The 12,176-nt window shown below is 38.8% G+C and overlaps 1 protein-coding gene across 1 annotated transcript in view; it reads right to left on the bottom strand.

Annotated features, from left to right (window-relative positions):
* The window catches only part of CPA6 (carboxypeptidase A6), a 391,722-nt gene that overhangs the window by 73,455 nt on the left and 306,091 nt on the right, over positions 1–12,176 (bottom strand). Inside the window, exons 3-5 of the mRNA XM_044245494.1 lie at positions 11,204–11,328; positions 4,085–4,199; positions 1,924–2,025 (exon numbers count right to left, since the gene is read on the bottom strand). Of these exons, the coding sequence (XP_044101429.1) occupies positions 1,924–2,025; positions 4,085–4,199; positions 11,204–11,328 (342 nt within the window). The remainder of the gene's footprint in view (positions 1–1,923; positions 2,026–4,084; positions 4,200–11,203; positions 11,329–12,176) is intronic.

The raw sequence follows: 12,176 nt of genomic DNA, 5'->3' as shown, positions 1-12,176 counted from the left end.
TTGAGAAAGAGAGAGAGAGGGAGAAAGAGTGCAGGAGCAGGAGGAGGGGTAGAGAGAGAAGCAGACTCCCCACTGAGCACAATGCAGGACTCGATTCCAGGACCCTGGAATCATGACCAGAGCTGAAGGCAGACACTTAACTGACTGAGCCACCAGGAACCCCAGCAATAATTAAGTTTTATTGCTGTACAAAGGCAAATTTTGGGAAAGCAAGGCAAATTGATTTCTAAAATCAAGTGACAGAGTTTTCTTTATAATCTCATTATATTGATATTACTTAAATGTGGTTTTTAACTCAATAACAAATAGGTAGCTATTCACATTATATTCATAGGGGACCTAGTTTTCATTCATTACTTCACTCAAGTAATACTTCAGGAAATCCTTTTTTGATACTGTGCTTGACACTAGAGATTCAAAGATGAAAAGACAAAGAGTTTATATGCTAATAGGGAGGGCAGACATGGGAACAATCAATCATTGTAATATGGACATGCATAAGTTGCTTAGGGAGCATGGGGTGTAATGTCTAATTTTCCCAGAGAATAAAATAAGGCTTTTCAGGGGAGGAACACTTGAGTAGTTGGGTAAGACTTGAAGCTTGCCCAGCAGACAAGTTGGAAGAAGGGATCTCAAGCTTGGAAGAGAATCTGGGCACATCCTCTTTGGAGAACTGTTTTGGGGGTATGAAGAAGAAATGGCAGTTGAAACGGGACACAGAGGCAGAGAATACGTGAAATCCCTGGATCTTATGTAAAAGAGATAAGGCTTCATCATGTATTTCATGGGAGAGGGGTATGTCTGTGAGACAGAGAGTCAAAGGCAGAGATGAACACAAGGTCATGCTGACAGTAGTGAAGGTTTAGAGTATGAGAGGGGCGAGGACAGGAACTTGAAAGGAACTCGGTACTGAATGCTTTATTGTGATAGTCCATGGAGAAGAGATCCAGAGATAAGTTAGGGCAAGAGTAGGGAAGACAAGAGAAGAAACTGGAGCAGATCCAAAAGATATTTAGAAGAGAGAATTGTCAATTCTCAGTGGTAGATTTAAAGGAAGTGGTAAAAATGAAGAAGAGGAATTTAGGGTGATGTTCATGCTTTTTGACTGCAGTCACAGAATGGTGCCATTCTGAGTCTGAGGTGCTTTTGTGAAAATTGAGATGAGAATGTCAAGTAGGTAAGGACATACGAATGTAAAGCTCCAGAGAGTGGACCCCAACTAAATAGAAATTTCCAGAATGATTGTTGAAACCATGGGGGTGGAAGTGTCCATCTAGAGAAGTTGGTAGAGGGAGAGTATAGAGTCTGAGCAGAGAGTTCTGGGATGATCAGAACCCATGGGAAGGACATGGGGAGAAGAGCCAGTGAGTGAGACAGGAGGGTATGGTCAAAGACAAAGGAGGAGAACTAACTAGGAGTCATTGTTGGTATCAGCAAGAGAAATTTTAGAAGAGCCATGGGGGTGAAGGCCATTGAGTCAAGGTCTGAATGGGAGGTAAGGAAATAGAAACAGTGATATAAAGAAAACTTTTCAGACGTTTGGCTGAGAAGAGATAGAGAGCTCTGGGTAAGTTGCTAGGAGAGAACGTAGGGTCAAAGACTGGGAAGGGCATATACTTTCTTATACATATACATTTATGTAGTTTTGCACTGGTTCACCTTAAGTAGTACCAGCTCACAATAATTTTGAATGCCATTATTTTTAAGTGCATCAACAACTCTATGTTAGAAATAGCATTCCCTGGAATACTCAATGGCAAAGTTTAAATATGTCCCAACAATCTAAGGGAAATTATCAGATGATATTAAATATGAGACGCTGTAAAAGACCGTTTCATTTTTTCCCATAAGTCAAACTTGAAAAAGATGTTTACTAAATAAATAAATGTTTTTATGCTTGCTAAATAAAAAAATTATTTTTACCTTTAAAACATATAGAGACCTTCCCTCATATGATTTTCCAATAGAGAACATGTGAATGAGACCTGAATGAGTTTTATTTAGATGACGCATCCAATTTTGAATCTAAAACAAATAAATAAAAACCATGTCAGACTCTCCCAGTTATGGAGCTTTCAGAGAACAAAAGGTAACAAAGGCAGCAATAAGTCTCAGGCTCAAAGAGTATACATGAGTATAAAACTGAACAAAAAGAGTGACCTCAGTGTTTGTGTGGGTGGTAGTATGTGGAAGTGGGGAGTAATATGAGGGCAGGTGGAATTTCTAATTAATAAATCTGTGGATTAAAAAAAATCAGTTTTTTTTTAAATTTTCTTTAAGATACTTAAAATTATATTTTATTTTCTGTCTTTACAAATAGTAGCTTTGTGTCTTTATATTGTCCCCTTTTTAATGCATACCTTCTACTACCATTTATCATTAGTATCTTGATGGCAGAGCTTTGTAGAAAATTAATCCATGTGTTCTGGATTCTTTTTGAAAACAAAAATTATTTCCATTTCCCTTCCAAGTACTTAAGAGGAAAAGCAATCAGGTTCATGAAAACTATGCAAACTACTTGAAAGGGTCTATTAAAGCCCCATATATTATAATTTGCCACTGAAAAGAAGAAGCTAAGAAAAAGGCATTGTCTTCTGCATTTAAAGGTTATTCAAGTCACACATCAGGGCATACTCTGAATAATTTCCCCAGTAACGGCCATAAATTTGCATTGATCCAGTCACACACACTTATCTGTCATCAGAAGAAGGTATTTTTGAGATGGATGAATAAGGCACTTAGAAATATGAATGACATTTCTGACTTAAAAGCTTTACAAGAAGTAAGGAAGTCACACAAAAGTGTCCCTTTAATCCATGGTGTGCAAGACAGTCTGTGCGAAAAATTTAGATTTTGAGAAGTACCCAAGCTTTCTTTTTTTTCTATTCTTATTTAGTCTAATGAGCATACACATATATATGTGTATATTTTATATATATATCTTATGTGTATATATGTATATATATGTATGTACATATCTATATATATATTTAAAATTTTTTTCTAGTGCATTTTATAACACTTCCATGTGCCAAGCTAGCTAAAACCTTCCCATTGCTTCTAATTTCAAGCTTCTAAAACATATGTTGGAACATGAAATATATGAAAATAATTTTGAAAAAAAAAGTCATTATCAAGATAACCAAATATTCTCCTTAGAATATAACAGGATCACATTAATTTTTTTATGCCTGACATTCCTTTGCTCAATTCAGGGGAAGCTGGAAAATCTATGTACTTCTTCATTTATTTATTCTGTCATCTACTACCTACCTGGAGGTTCCTATTTGCTTGCCACTGGGGATATAGTGGTGAACAAGAAAGAAATAGCCTGCCCTCATTGAACTTGAAGCTTATGAAGAGAAAAGCATTAATCAAGTGGTCCTACAATTACATACATAAAACTATGACAGATATCATATCCATGTGCTGTGGGTGCATGTAATATGCTGGGGTTGGAGGTGAGGAGTTCTAATTCCATCTTCGAGAGTAGAAACAACCATCTTTTTGCTTGGGCTGAGATTCAAAGAGTAATCAGGTATTGTCTAGGTGACCAGTAAAGGATATAGTGGTAGGAATGAGGTTGTTGTAGAATGAATAATAGGAAGAATAAATAACAACATGTTTAAAGGCCCTGAGATTCTGCAAATAAAACTTGGCCTTTGGGAGGTCTCAACTTGTGCAGAAGCTATGTGGCAAGCATCAACGTTCACTCCATCCCCATCCAAATCACTGCCCTCAAACTCTGACTAGATCTACCTTCCATGGCTTTTAGTTAAGGTTTTCACAACTGCAATTATAGTAGCATTACCTCACTTTTCCATTGCCCTTCCCATGTATTTTGGAGGGGTGGTTTGGGTAAAGCAAATGAAATCCAACTTATTTCACTATTTCTTATAAAGGCTTAATAATGGAGGAGATGATGAACTGAGCTGGCTGGGCCATATAAGAACTTTATATATTCTTCATATGGCCCCTGCCTCTATCTTTATGCTTTTCTCCCAGCCATCAGACCTAAATGATAAAGGTGTATTTATTAAAAAAAACAAACAAACCAAAAACAAAAGCTCCTCTGATTACATACTTCTTCTAAGGAGTGATAAACTTCATAATTATATCCAGACAGGTATCTTCTATTTCTCTGGGTTCGCAAACTGCTTGCCTTTTCCAGTGTGTTCTGAAGATCTTCTATGAGGACCCTGGATTTGAAATGATAGACATGATGCAAACTGAATGGCGATCATATAAAATTTGAAAAGGAAATTATGCATTTATGAAAAAAAGGATAGCAAATATTGACATCTCTAAAAATATCAAATGTTGGGAAAATGTTCTCTTTTGGGAAATAGAAACTATTAAATTAGGTAAAGAACATAAAAGGTAAAATTATAGCTAGATATTCTCAAATGATAATAATTACTACCACTGACTGAACAGCTACAAGAACTGAATGATGGGTATGAGCATTTACATTTATTGAGTACCTATTTAGATACCATGCTATGTACTTCATGTACATGAGGTGAGTTAAACACCCTATAAGGTAGATTTTTTTGTTACTTCCGTTTTACAGACAGGGAAAAATAAGCTCCCAAAAGGTTAAGAACCTGCCAACATCACTCTGCTAGGGAGTACAGAGCCAGAATTTGAACTCGGAATGTGAACCTGAATTCTAGTCTTTAGACTCTGAGTCCAGTGTGACATTATGAACCCCAAAACAAGACAACACACCCACAAAAAAGTTTTCAAAAAGTTCAAAAAATGTTTGAATGTTTACAAAATTGAGCCATGGTATATTGTCATTGCATTATTTCCAAAGTGGACAGACCTTCTAAATACAAACAAGTGCAAATTGTTCCCACTCAAGGTAAGAGCAATTCCCCACATTTATCATCAGAAAGTTATGAAGCTCTGATGCTGATATATCTGTTTGTTTGGCAGCTCCTGATAGAACTACCATTGATCCCATTAGAAAGGCAATGTTTCCCCAGGAGTTTCAGTACAAAAAGCTATGACTCTTAATTGATTAGATTCTTTATCATTTATCATTATCAATTGATAAATGACATGACATATTACCAGTCACATCATGAAATGTCCATTCAGAGAATTGTCGAAATAATTCTAATGGAGAATTGCTCCTACAACAGATTTATCTTAATATTTTCTAGTCAAGTTTACTAGTGTTTTCACCAAAGTAGGAAAATTATAAAGTTTTTCAGTTTCAAGTTGTATGGGATCATTCTAGATGGATATTAACTTCTTTGAGGAATAAACTCTTAAGCATTTCAGTTTTATTTTAAAGTCTCCAAGTGCCCTAAACAGAACTAGTTTTTGGATTCCTTAGTATTTGCCTATCCATTTAGGCTAGTGATTCTTAAGCTGCATTGCTTTAAAGTTACCTGTGAGCTTTAAAAAATTATGCCACACGGGGGCACCTGACTGGCTCAGTTGGAAGAGTGTGTGACTCAGGATCTCGGAGTTGTGACCTGGGGTACCACTTTGGGTGTGGAGATTACTTAAAAATAAAAAAAACTTTAAAAATATACCACACTGGGCCCTACATAGATAAGAATATTTATGAATAAGTATCAGTCCTTTTTGAAAGCTCACCAAAGTGATTCTAATATACTGCAGGGATAAATTTAGGCTTAAAAACTGGAAACCACTAAATCAGGTTCATTAAATCTAGAAAATCACTGGTACCTGTCCTCTCAAGTTCCATATTAAATGCAAATGAAGAGAATAGTAGAATATGGCTGACCCTTGTTTCCTTTTTCCTCTCCTGAGTGTCTGTACTGGACATGGTCAACTGCCTACTCTCCTTATGGACTTCCTGTACCGCAGGGGCTGGGAAGCCGATACCTACAATTTCCTGACTCCTACAGTCTTGATTCTGGGTACAGATTTGTAAACGCTGGTAAGATAGGAAGTTAAGAATGAGGCAGAGGCCATCTCCTGCTGTTGCTGTGGCCATGTCAAGGCCACAGAGATGTGACTGTTGAGAGGCAGCCGGCATTGCTGGAGTGAGCACTCCAGTGTCTAGTCACCAGGTTTATAGCGTGAGAGGCAGTTATGGTAACAACAGTGGTGGTTGGAGTAGTGGAGTCACAGCTTCTGGACCTTTGGACCATCCCATGAGAGAGAAGTAAATTCTATTTGATTGAAGCTACTGTGTTTGGGGATCTGGTATGGGTTGAATTATGTCCCCATCTCCCCCAGTTCATATGTTGAAGTCCTAAGCCCCAGCACCTCAGAATGTGACCTTATTGGGGACTAGGATTCTTGTAGATGTAATTAAACTTTGGTCACCAGGACCCACTCTCATCCAATATGACATGTTTTTGTAGAAAGAGGAAATTCAGTTTGGGAAGATGAGAAAGTTCTAGAGATGCATGTGCTGATGGTTGTGTAATGTGAATGTACTTGATGTCACTGAATTGTATATTTAAAATGGTTAAAATGGTACATTTTATGTTGCATATACTGGGGAAATCAGGACACAAAGACACACATAGAGGGAAGATATGAAGAGGCAAAGATGGCTGTCTACAAACCATGGAAAGAAGCCTGGGACAGATCCTTCCCTCAAGGCCCTCAGAAGGAACCAACTGTGCCCTCACCTTGATCTCAGTCTTCTAGCCTCAAGAATCATGAGATAATAAATTTTTGCCTTTTAAACCAGCCAGTCTGTGGTATTTGTTATGACAATCCTAAAAAACTAATACAGTTCTCTGTTCAATAGCTGGACAGTATCATAATACAGGCCCTAAAAGACCAATCTGAAAATTAAAATAATTGTTGTGTGACAGTTCTAGCCCCATTTTTCTTGTTAAGTAGTCAACACCACAGATTGATGAGAAGGAGCCCAAAATGGCATTTATAAGTGTTGTATTTTCTAGGTCCTTTATGGCTGATTGTTATTCCTACCCTAGTTGCATATACTCCTAGGATAGTGACTAGAGCTATTGAGAACTTTTCAAATGATGTCAACACTCAGGATAAAAGCCCCTGCCCCAAAGCTTCTAGCGCGGGTCAGGGGGGCTCAAAACTTGAAATTCCACTGCCAATTTTTACAGGTATTTAATTTATAAAATGATTGAATTTTTTATAACAGAATGAGTCATCTCATCTGCCATGTCATTCAAAGGGACTGATTACCCAGGGGCCATACTCATGGGGTCACATTATCTCTGCCTTGAAGATGACTAAGCTATATATTATGTGTAGTTGTACAGAGTTAATGATAATCTTTTGAAAATACCCTAGGCTACAATGATAAAAGTCAATTAAAAATGATCTCTACCTACTGCCCTGTGGAATTTAATTGACTCTTATGTGTTATCTTGAGACCAAAAAAATGAATAATTCTAAATGATTGTTCTCCATGAGGAGACAACTGATTTAAAACATTCATTTTTTTTTAGATTCCATTCTCTGTGACAAAAAGTGTTTTATTTTATTCTGTATCAGTTTTACATGACCTATATTTAATGGCAAGAAATAGAGACTTGTTAAAATAACTGGTATATTCCCTTCTACTGAATTATAATTAATGAAGCATGTGAGTTGTTGCTGAGCACCTATAGATATAATTACCAAACTCCTTCCTTCCAGGCATTCAGAGAATCAAAGCACACCTTCGAAGTTATAGTAATGACTAAAATGTATTCAATATGAACAATAGTTTTATGCACAGCTGTGACTCTACCCTGTTCTAGAAGCACGATAAAATACCTTTCTGTAAAAACCATATCAGTACTTTAGTAAGGGTGTAATTATCCTTCTGGCAGGGAAGTATTTGTGTGGACAAGGTAGGAATGTCACTGCTGCTTTGCACCCTGTGGCTCAGCCTTCCAGAGACTAAGGTTTTTACTATTGACTCACAGAGCCATGAGCCCATCCCAGGCCTTACCAGACATCATCAGTGATCTTTCTGCCATTTATTTTTTTAAAGATTTATTTATTTATTTATTTGACAGAGAGAGAGAGAGAGAGAGAGAGATCACAAGTAGGCAGAGAGGCAGGCAGAGAGAGAGAGAGAGGGGGAAGCAGGCTCCCTGTTGAGCATAGAGCCCGATGTGGGACTCGATCCCAGGACCCTGAGATCATGACCTGAGCCTAAGGCAGAGGCTGAACCCACTGAGCCACCCAGGTGCCCCCTTCCTGCCAGTTTTAACAGTACAACAATTTGCTGAAAAGTTGGAGCAATTCAGGTTAGTCACTTAAGATCATGTCTCTCAGCCCTGAAATCCTAGGTTCCCAAATGAAAGGTATGTCACTCCTTCCCATGTCATTAATTCATATTAATTCACTGCCCTTCTCCCACACATCCTGCATTGACTTTCATCACTCCTCCACTTCATTCTATGTTGTGCCTGCTGGAAGCCTGCTTTCACTGTAAATAGACTTCCTACATTCTTACCTCTTCAGAGAACTCTCTCCTCTCGTATTCTTTCCCTGACAGAAATTGGACTCTCTCAAGGATAGATTCTTTTGTGGCTTTCTCTTCTGCCAATCCACCTATCATGGGACCAGAAGGGAAGGAAGTCAGCATCCTCCCAAACCCACATTTCTCCTTCCCTATCAACCATACTTCTAGAAAAAGCTAATTTGGCCTTTGGCATTGTGCCATTCCTTGTTTCTTTCCTCTAACTCCTGTGTAATCTCTGAAATTACTGTCCCAGGCGCACATTCTGTCTCTTTATCTCTAATCTTGCCAACACCCAAGGAAATTCAAAACTGCTGTATTGATTCTCTGGTGATTTAGTCCATTCATTCGCAACCACATCAGTCTTGGTGATTTACACTCCACTTCAGCCAAATCTTCCATGACTACGCCCTGAATTTGTCACCAGCCATAAATGTTCTATACCATAAATGTCAAAATTTTCTTCCTTCCATTTCCTTGTTGCCCTCAGTTATGCTATATCTACGTTCCATATAATGATCCTTACACCCTTTCTGATTCTTCCATTTGACTCCATCATTCCTCCTATGCTCTTCTCCTTTCCTCTCCAGATCTGACACCATGGATGAATACTTGAGCTAGTATCTCACTAGGAACTCCACTTCCTTGCCATGCTGATCTTTCCATGGTCCCAACCCAACAAAGCCTCAACTCTGTATGAGCACTACCGTCTCCCTTCTTTTCAACAACCAGTTATTAGTTCTTACCCCAGTTTTTCTCTTGGTAAATTTCTTCAGCCCCCATTTCTTCCCTTTTGGTAGATAATTTTGCTTCCTATTCCATATAGAAAAATTACCCATTAGTTATTATTTCTTTTAAGTTGTTGACTCTCCTCTTTATAATCCTAACTAGACTTACATTTACCTCTTCAGCCTTACTGGATAAGGTATTCTTCCTAGTGCTCAAACCCATTCTTCCATTGGTGCATTCTATCTTGTACCATCAATGTCTCCTTCCTTAACTCGTTCCTCCATTCAGCCTGCAGACATACCAAAATTCCTCCCTACCCCCTAAAATTCCAAATTTCAAGCAGTCATTGATGCTGCATCTCCTTATAGTCATTCCTTATTCTCTACCTCTCTCCTTATTTTAATTTCTAAGAGCAGTAGTCTGCTCTGCTTCTCCATGTTCCTACCTCCTATTCACTTCTGTCTTTCTCTGTCTTCTGCTCCTGACAATTTAATCCCACATTCCACCATGAGAGTTACCAACACAATTTACATTGCCAAATCCAGAGGAAACTGGTCAGTCCTTTTCTTGCTGGATATTACTGCGCACTCGGAACCACTAATGTTTCTCCCTCTCGAAAGTCTCTCGTTTCTTCTTTGACTCCTGTGCCTATCTTCTGTTTGCTTCATTCTTATTATCTAACTATTACTTTAAAAAAATGCAAACAACCCAAACCAAATACCTCAAGATAATCTGATCTATTTTAATCTATCTACTCCATTGCCCAAGCTAGAAGATTTGGGGCTGTGCTTGATTTCTTCCATCCCACATCCAACCAAGTGCAGAGACCAGGGGGTTTTGCCTATTAACTATTTTTTTAATACTCTCCTGATCACACTACTCTGGTCCTGACTCAATGCCTCACAACCTCTTACTTGGACTATTATTGTAGTCCCCTGTTGCCCTTCCACCCCACTTGTATCTGGCTCCCTTACTTCCATCATCACAGCGTGCCGCATCACACACATACATCCTAGCCCTGTACACATCAGACTTCCCACAACCTGGTCTTCCCTCAATATCTCCAGCATCTTTTGTTTCTACTCCCGGTTTGTACACTGATAACACTCAAACACTTCAGTTCCCTGAATAGGTAGCATACTGCTTCTTCCCTTTGCTTGCACTGTCCTCTTTGCCTGCAAGTCCTGAGGCTCATCCTGTGCTTAGGTGTCTTTGCTCCTGCAGAAAGCTTTATCTCCCCCTGCATTCCTACCCAGTTTCTGGGCATTGTTAGACTGCTCTTCTTTCGTCACACACAGAAGATCTCTGTTTACACTGGCCACCTAGTGTTTTTTAATTTTTAATTTATTTTTATTTTTTATTTCTTTTCAGCATAACGGTATTCATTGTTTTTTTGCACCACACTCAGTGCTCCGTGTAATACATGCCCTCCCTAATACCCACTACCCGGTTTCCCCAACCTCCCACCCCCACCCCTTTAAAACCCTCAGGTTGTTTTTCAGAGTTCATAGTCTCTCATGGTTCACCTCCCCTTCCAATTTCCCTCAACTCCCTTCTCCTCTCCAACTCCCCATGTCCTCCATGTTATTTGTTATGCTCCACAAATAAGTGAAGCCATATGATAATTGACTCTCTCTGCTTGACTTATTTCACTCAGCATAATCTCTTCCAGTCCCATCCATGTTGCTACAAAAGTTGCCTCCTCTCTGATGGAGGCATAATACTCCATAGTGTATATGGACCACATCTTCCTTCTCCATTCATCCGTTGAAGGGCATCTTGGTTCTTTCCACAGTTTGGTGACCGCTGGCCACCTAGTGTTAAGGGTGAAATGATAGGCCAGTGTGATTCTTCTCCTCTCCTTCATTACAGTAGAAAGCACATCAAAGGTGACTATAACTGTGTTACATTTGTGTCTGTTTTTGCAGCGTGAAAAACAGTGCCTGAAACGCTGTTGTAGGCACGCAGTAAATAACCTGAATACACGTCTCATTCAGCTCAATTTAGTACTCATGAATTAAGCAAGTGAAAAAGAATGCTTACTTGTACTGGATGTTGGCTTCCTGTAAGAACGCTAACAGGACTTGGGAACCATTTTGGGGAATACGGACATCAGTAACTGCTCCTTTTGATACATAGGAGATACTGCTCGGCTGCCATAGGTCCACCTGTAGTGCAGGAACCAACCTATAATTCATATTCCATGCAGGTGGGGAAAGATCTATGTCACAAGGTGAAACATGTCATCTTGTTTACATTCAGAAATACAAACACATTTTGGATTTAAACTCAATGCTTTTATCAACAGGGTAAAACTCTTACTTGATTTTGATTTAGGTCTCCAAATTATATCATATCCATAATAGAATTTGATCATAATTGACAAGTAACAGTTTAGAGACCAATAAACATAAAAGCCACAAGGTAAAAATTAGATAAAGCAGTTTTAAGTATGACTTTGATATGCTTAAAAATTATTACACAAATACTTGAATAAGAGAGAGAAAGATATAAATTACCTTTTATTTTACTATACAACAAACTGTGGTAGCTTGGCAACATTTGGTAACTTTAAACGGACTACTCTCCAGGTATTTTTTCCTTCCCCAACGCATACATTGTACCAGTCCCTACTCAAGCTTCACATGGTGATAGAAGAATCCCTTTCTCAGGTTGGACTTTTTAGCTAGGCTCATCTCTCTGCCAGAGTTCTTAGAACAACTCATGCTTCTTTCATTCCCTAGTTTCATCTCATCAGAATGTAAGCTCCATTTGGTCACCACCCCATTCTAAATGCCCAGAAAAGTGCCTTGTGTACATCAGCAACACACTGTTGCATATGTGGAGGCCCCATGTAATATTTACTCTACGTTCACCCCATGTTCAGTGTTTTGCAGGAGCCAGCAGTGTGTTTGTCTTACTGTACTGTTCCATCTTGTCTGGTGCTTCACATCCCGTAGCTAGTGCTCTGCATTCTTTGAAGGAATTACTGAGCTCAGCGGGGAGGGAAGAGGGC

Source organism: Neovison vison, chromosome 4, assembly GCF_020171115.1.
Source record: "Neovison vison isolate M4711 chromosome 4, ASM_NN_V1, whole genome shotgun sequence".
In the NCBI taxonomy this organism is placed as follows: domain Eukaryota; kingdom Metazoa; phylum Chordata; class Mammalia; order Carnivora; family Mustelidae; genus Neogale; species Neogale vison.
Note: the sequence above shows the minus strand (reverse complement) of the source record. Positions and strands in the feature narration are given on the sequence as shown.